Source organism: Sander lucioperca, chromosome 16 (assembly GCF_008315115.2).
Source record: "Sander lucioperca isolate FBNREF2018 chromosome 16, SLUC_FBN_1.2, whole genome shotgun sequence".
NCBI classification, from domain to species: Eukaryota; Metazoa; Chordata; class Actinopteri; order Perciformes; family Percidae; genus Sander; species Sander lucioperca.
Window position 1 is genome coordinate 5,907,306 of NC_050188.1, and position 7,052 is coordinate 5,914,357.

At 43.7% G+C, this 7,052-nt stretch overlaps 1 protein-coding gene across 2 annotated transcripts; it reads left to right on the top strand.

Moving 5' to 3' along the window:
• Positions 1–4,605: 4,605 nt before the first annotated feature.
• LOC116035939 lies at positions 4,606–6,217 on the top strand. 2 transcript variants are annotated; one of them, XM_035993414.1, is made up of 6 exons: positions 4,606–4,759; positions 4,843–4,901; positions 4,988–5,525; positions 5,688–5,834; positions 5,919–6,090; positions 6,164–6,217. In XM_035993414.1, exons 1-5 carry the CDS (start codon positions 4,737–4,739, stop codon positions 6,082–6,084), a joined length of 933 nt encoding a protein of 310 aa, XP_035849307.1. In that variant the 5' UTR covers positions 4,606–4,736; the 3' UTR covers positions 6,085–6,090; positions 6,164–6,217. The 2 variants fall into 2 exon arrangements, with proteins under 2 accessions (XP_035849307.1, XP_035849308.1); XM_035993415.1 differs by lacking the exon at positions 5,688–5,834 and adding an exon at positions 5,856–5,861 and having other exon boundaries at positions 4,607–4,759; positions 4,843–4,935; positions 4,980–5,576; positions 5,943–6,090.
• The last annotated feature ends 835 nt before the right edge of the window (positions 6,218–7,052 follow it).

The window sequence follows — 7,052 nt, forward strand, 5'->3', positions numbered from 1 at the left end:
AAACGACGATCATAAAAATGTGCCTTAATACTAACTAATTTATGACAGCTTCTAGCAGACAACCACAACACTGAGGCATGCACAAAGGGGATATGACAGGCGATGGACTGTGTCCTTGATTCCGTGTCCGGTGTGGGCGGAAAGCCATAATGGAGAGAAAAAGATGTGTTTTCAGATTTAGGTGGCTTAGTGTAGACATGGTCTCCAACTGTGTTACTAACCCTTCTGACAAATGTCCCCACGCCCTGCCGATGCTGCGTTAGCACTCTCATCCATCACATCCCTTTTGTGGCTACAAATATATCTTACCATGCAGGAATCTTACGTATGCATGTCGATAAGCGTAATGGAAAGAATTCAGAAAGGAGGAAACTGTTCCTGAAAGAAAAATCCTCTGTGCTTTTTCCTGACAGGAAATTGTGTCTTTTGATCTAAGCCACCACACTCATCTGGTCATCGCACGCGAGGTGTCACTCCTTCCAACGGCCGAGAGGAGGAAATTTGCTATCGCCGCTGTGGCGCATACAGGATGCCCGTGTGAATGTCAAACACTGAATGCCTAAAAGATGTAAAAATAAGATTGTAGGCCTACATTTTCAATAAATCTGGCTTTAAGAAGTGCACCCCATGAAGGCATATACAGTACTTGGGGAAAGTAGGACAGAGTGACAGATTCACTTGTCGTGCGCTTGCATCATGCTTCTTTTGGCTGCAGGGGAGTGTCACTAATGAACACTATTGACCGAGCACAGTCTGGGATGAAGATTCACACCTGTCAGACTACCAGGGAGTGTGTCCTCAGTGTGTGTGTCACTTACACTGACAGTGTAAGGGGTCATTTTCATGTGGAGCGTCCCACATGGTCACAGATCAGTCAAACAGACACAGGGAGCTGATGATAGCACACTCGCGTAGGACGCCATGCATTCTGCTTATCATTTCTCACAGTTACATTTGAGAAACAGAATTCAAATGAAATTGGAATGCATGATGTGGAGCAGTGGTGGACAAAGGATTTAGATTCTTTACTTAAGTAAAAGTACTAATTCCACACTGTAAAAATACTCTGTTACAAGTACAAGTCCTGCGTTGAAAATGTTACTTAAAGTGCTCATGTTATGCTTTTTTGCTTTTCCCCTTTCCTGTATTGGGTTATATATCTATTTTGTTCACGTTATAGATTTACAAAGTGAAAAAGCCCAAAGCCACCCCAAAGGGACTTACCATCTCCAACAGAAAACACTGTTCACAAACTGCTCCAAACAGCTCTGTTGTAGTCCAGCCTTTACTTCTGTGACGAACGTGTGTCACTTTGTAACACACGTTATAATGTTCGCCTAGCTGCTAGCCAACCCAGTCTCACGGCAGTTTGTGTAAATGTCACGTTATTTTTAATCTATTCATACGTGTTAACTGGGACATTTTTTACGTGGTGGCCAGCACGAAATACCCTACGGGGACAGGATGCCTCACACGCCGGAAGACGGCCGAAAAGGACGCCCCATATGCCAGGAGGCGGTTGCGGGGGACGCGCGACAATAACAGGATGGCAGAGGTTGGGTTTAGGAAAAACACTACAGGGAAAGGGCGCCTCACACGCCGGGAGACGGCAGCTGGGGACGCGCCACAATAATGGGACGGGGCACCTCACACGCCTGGAGACGGCTGCTGGGGACGCGCCACAATAACGGTTGTGATTAGGAAGACTACGGGAAACAAAACGCCACACGCGGGACGCGATCCCCGCTCGCCCAGGTGAAAGTCCTGTGTTGTTTGACCCAACCACCACCCTGACCAACTTCCCTATGCGGATTTTCGGCTCTTTATACTACTCCCTACCATTTTCTTGCTGTGACCACGAAATATGCTTCCCACTGAAATACATTACTTCACATTTTCGTGCTGGCCACCACGTAAAAAACGAGAAAAACGTCCCCGTGAACACGTATCAATAGATTAAAAATAACGTGACATTTACACGAACTGCCGTGAGACCGGGCTGTGCTAGCATGGCATGACCTCATGCTCTGCAACTGCCTAGCTAGCAGTACTTACTGCACATGTGCGACTCCCAACAAAGATGGGATAGAAGTGAGATGCCTCACTCTGTAGCTAAAACAGAGAGCTCAACACACAGGGTGAAAAGAAGAGCTGCAGCAATGTGCAGTACAACAAAAATATGGTGTTTTTTGAAAATTAAACCACATAAACCTATTCTGGTACAACCTCTAAATACAATTATGAACCTGAAAATGAGCATAATATCAGCACTTTAAGTAAAAGTATGTAAGTATCATCAGGATTATGTACTACTTAAAGCATTAATAGTAAAAGTACTCCAATCCAAACAGTTGTATGTGTAATGGTCTAATCATGTCAACTGGACTTGTAGGCCGTTATATTGTTGGGTAGTTTAATTTTTAATGAAACATCGTATTTTATAAACTACATGTGTTGTGTGTGCAAAAATCCTAATTTGTAAAATAACTAGTCACTAAAGCTGTCAGATGAATGTAGTCGAGTAAAAAGTTATATTAATATTTCTTTCTGAAATGTAGCGGAGTAGAAGTAGAAAGTGGCATGAAAAGAAAAGACTCAAGTCAAGTACAAGTACCTCAACATTTGTACTTAAGCACAGTACTGGAGTGAATGTACTTAGTTACATTCCACCACTGATGTGGAGATTGTGGTGTTGGCGTGTGATTTATATTCTGCAAACAGAAGGTGGAAGCACGCTGATCTTGATGCGTTGTTTGTCACAGTTAGGGTCGAGGGCATCATTACTGCAGTGTGCCACCTGGGTCTATTCAGCGTCGGGGGGGTGCAGGAGTCATCATTAATAATGTTAACAAGGCCATCATGGCCGACATGATCTTTCTCAAGGTTAGGCCTGATGCAGAGAGGAGAAATCTCAGTGCAACAAAGCAGGCAGAAGCTGTTAACTGTTACTATATGTGTGTGGGTGGGAAAAGCTCGTTCTAGCAAAATAAAGATTTGCAGTGGTGGAAGAAGTATTCAGAGCCTTTACTTAAATAAAAGTAGTAATACCACACTGTAAAAATACTAAAAAGTCTTGCATTGAAAATGTTACTTAAGTAAAAGTATGTAAGTATCATCAGGATAATGTAAAGTATTTAAAAGTAAAAGTACTCAATGCAGAAAAATCCTCACATTTTAAAAAACGGGAAACGATCCAAACAGTTCTGTTTCATCAGATGATCATTTCAGCTGGACTTGTAGGCCGTTATATTGTTTCATTATAAATTAAACTACCCAAATAATTAACTACTATGTGTTTTGTATGCAAACATCTTAATTTGTAAAGTAACTAGTAACTTGGGCTAAAAAGTACAATACTTCCCTTCTGAAATGGAAAACTCAAGTAAAGTACAAGTACCTCAAAGTTGTACTTAAGTACAGTACTGGAGTAAATGTACTTAGGTACATTCCACCACTGGTTCTTAGCATAGAAACGCAGGATTTGAGAACATAGAGGTGGCATGAAATAAGAAAAATAAACAGCACTCTTTTCTTTCGTTCTTTTCTGCGTTTAATGGCGGGTCGCAACCAACTTGTTTAGGTGCATACCGCCACCTACTGTACCGGAGTGTGTAATATCAAGGCTTAAGTACTTCAGGTTACAGTTTAAAGTGGCTATATTATGCTCATTTTCAGGTTCATAATTGTAATTTGAGATTGTATCAGAATAGGTTTACATCTTTTAATTTTCAAAAAACACCATATTTTTGTTGTACTGCACATTGCTGCAGCTCTTCTTTTCACCCTGTGTTCAGGTCTCTGTTTTAGCTACAGAGTGAGACCTCGCAACTTCTGTAACATCTTTGTTGTCAGTCGCACATGCGCAGTAGCTAGGTAAGGATTACATGAGCTAGCTAGGTGTTTGTGCAACTTCGGCCTGTACAAGGCAGGATTAGCCGGGAGCCTTCTTCTAAATGAGGGCGCACTTCCAACTTTGTGTGGAATACCTGCAGAACAGGGACATGGAAGTAGTTATATACAATTTATTTTGTAGATTAGGGTGAATTTGTGTGTGTTGTACCAGTGTTTTGCCATTGAGAACGAGCTAGCATGCTAGCGCTAGCATGCTAACGGTTAGCCCCCTAGGCCCCTCGTTTCGGCTAGTGACATAGAAAGCCGTGCAGATTTTGAACAGCTCATCCGGAGACTGAAGGCAGGACACATTCAGAAACCGTATCTCACTCAAAACAGCATGGATGTTTTTTTTTCAAAGTTTGTATGCGTGTGGAAGCACCAGAAACACAAAATAACACTCCAAATCCCAGAAAAAAAAGTGTTTTTTTCATAATATGGGCACTTTATTAATAATAAAAATTAAAATTAAAATTAAAATTAAAATTAAAAATAAAACTATACTTTACGATCTAATCCTGTAGACTTAAGACAACTAAATAGAACTTTGCAGCACTCCCTTGAGTCCTCACCCATCCCTAAAATCCCTGCTAAATTCCATCCCCATCCTAATTCATATATCTTGCCATGCAAGATGTTCCTCTCTGAATCATATTTACTACTGATCAACAGCACGCTTTGCTCAGTCCACAGCAGCAGCACGCACCTGTAGACAATCAGCTCGTTAGGCAGTGATTGGAGGCAGGCTGCAATAAATGCTACCTGTGTATACCTGTAGAGCAAGTTGCTTCAGGGCAGTTGGGCTACTGTTGCTGTGACCAGGCTGCACACTTTAGAACACAGAAATGGCTCATGGAGTTTGTTTGGGGTAAGTGGTTGCAGCTATTCTCACTATGTGTTGAGTTGCTGTCCAATTTCTTCTGACCCTGACTTTTTTTCTTTTTTGGGCAGGTTCTTGCTGATTTGCTTAGTTCAAGCAGAGCATGTACAGTGTTTGTGGGCTACACAAGGTGAGCAGGAAACAAAATGCGTCACTGTCCATTTAGTGCTCCTCATTTACTAGCTGTGGGTTTGGACTCTTATGTTTCTCTTGCAGATCACAGACTGAGCAGCAATGTTGGCTTGTCGCAAAAGGATAGTGGAGTTGGTGGCAGCTATCCCCAGAATCACCTCAGACAGGCTTCCCTTTTTCCACGCTCAGCCCATTCAACAGAACAGAAGTCTCCAGTTGCTGTGATTAAGTCTTCCAGCCTGTTTGGCACAGATGTTCAAACACCACACAGAAGTCCTATCCGGACGAAAACCTCAGCCAGTGCCCATGGTAAAAGAGTGTCTCCACGTCATGGCTCTAAAACATCTAAACGTTTCTCATCCAGCCCAAATAAGATTACTGGACTAAACTCTGAGAATGAGGCAAGTATACCAAACCAAGGCAACCGGTTTTCTGTTTCCAACATGGTCTCAAGCAACGACCTGTCCAAACGCGGCGCCCAAGCTGCTTTCCTGCCACGCAGTATAAAGACGACTGAAAGTCAGCACTATGCGCCAACCATAACTTACAACATCCCTTATCAATACGGTGGCTTTGCTATTAGACGGCTGAAAGAACCTGACCTGACCCCGCAGAGCTACGTGGCTCCCCAGCATCTGGTGGCCCTCCAGGCCGACGTGGCGGACCCCCAGGCCCAAAGCTATGTGGTGTCCTCGCAGAGCTATGTGGCTCCCCAGCGTCCGGCGGCCCCCCAGGCCCAAAGCTATGTGGTGACCTCGCAGAGCTACGTTGCTCCCCAGCGTCCGGCGGCCCCCCAGGTCCAGAGGTATGTGGCGGCCGCTCTGGGCTATGTTGCTCCCCAGCGTCCAGCGGCCCCCCAGGTCCAGAGCTATGTGGCGGCCCCTCAGAGCTACGTTGCTCCCCAGCGTCCGGCGGCCCCCCAGGTCCAGAGGTATGTGGTGGCCGCTCCGGGCTACCTTGCTCCCCAGCGTCCAGTGGCCCCCCAGGTCCAGAGCTATGTGGCGGCCCCTCTGAGCTACGTTGCTCCCCAGCGTCCGGCGGCTCCCCAGCATACTGCGGACCCGCAGAGCTACTTGGATCCCCAACAGCAGTCTGCATCTTACAAGCCCTGGGTCCCCAGTGGTCATGTGACCAGATGGATCAGAGTCAATCCTCATCTGGGATTGCCTCATGTGCTATAGCAGCAGGTGAGTAGCCTACTTGATTATTCCTTGTTCTAAATGCTTAAACCTGGTTTCTAATGCATCTTCTTCTCAATAGGTGCAGCAGGTGTCCAGGGATGGAAGATTTTTAAATAAAACAAATCTACATGTTTTTGTCTTGACTTCTTCAACATTTCATCTAGCTGTGTTACTGGTAAATGCCACAGCGTGTGTATATTGATGTAGGTTTGGTGCCATCTAGTGTGTAAAAGTGTGTTGCAAACAATTTACAGCTTTGAACAGAATTTCGGAACTCTCGGTTATTGCACAAAACCAGGATAAGGGATTAAACTGGGATATTCCAGTTTAGTCTTGACTTGGTTGCACAAAAGCAGAGGCCCCTAAGTTACCATGGAGGTTTATTCTGTGCAGCTATAGCCTGCTCTGGACCAGGATTTCTGTAATCCTGGAGCCTTTTCTGTTCACTCAGCAGTGCTTTTACCTTATTAGGCTGCATTAAAATGCAACCGGTTTTAAATGAAGTCGGTGATTTAAGGATAAAATGCTGTCCACGTGTTAGTGGTTCTAACGATGGAAGACAATACACTTTTTTTTTTTTTTTTAATTTGTTTGTATTCTTTAACAAAGTTTATATTTATATATTGTTTATATTCCATGTGCATTTTCTCTGCCATAGCACACAATCTGTTCTCTCCAGTAAACTGGGACTATAATTTTGGAGGATTGTACAATTTAACAACTTATTGTACAGTCCTCCCTAATCATAGTCTGAGTTCACTGGACCAGTAACTATATAGTTGAGGCTACAGTACATTCATTAAACAGGGAGAGGACACCTCAATGGTTTTTGACTTTGTATTTTGCTAGGGGGAAATAACTGAATACTCTGTTACAGTCATGTTTATAGTGTGCATTGAGTTTATCACTTAATTATCTTTAGTTTTCGGAGTCTTTCTTTTCTATGTCCATATATACGAGGAAGCAAA

Coding starts and splice junctions, on each gene's coding strand:
- LOC116035939 (XM_035993414.1), top strand. CDS start 4,737: ATGGCTCATGGAGTTTGTTTGGG. Junction 4,902..4,987: donor GTGTTTGTGGGCTACACAAG/GTGAGCAGGAAA, acceptor TTTCTCTTGCAG/ATCACAGACTGAGCAGCAAT. Junction 5,835..5,918: donor GCGGCCCCCCAGGTCCAGAG/GTATGTGGTGGC, acceptor GGCCCCTCTGAG/CTACGTTGCTCCCCAGCGTC.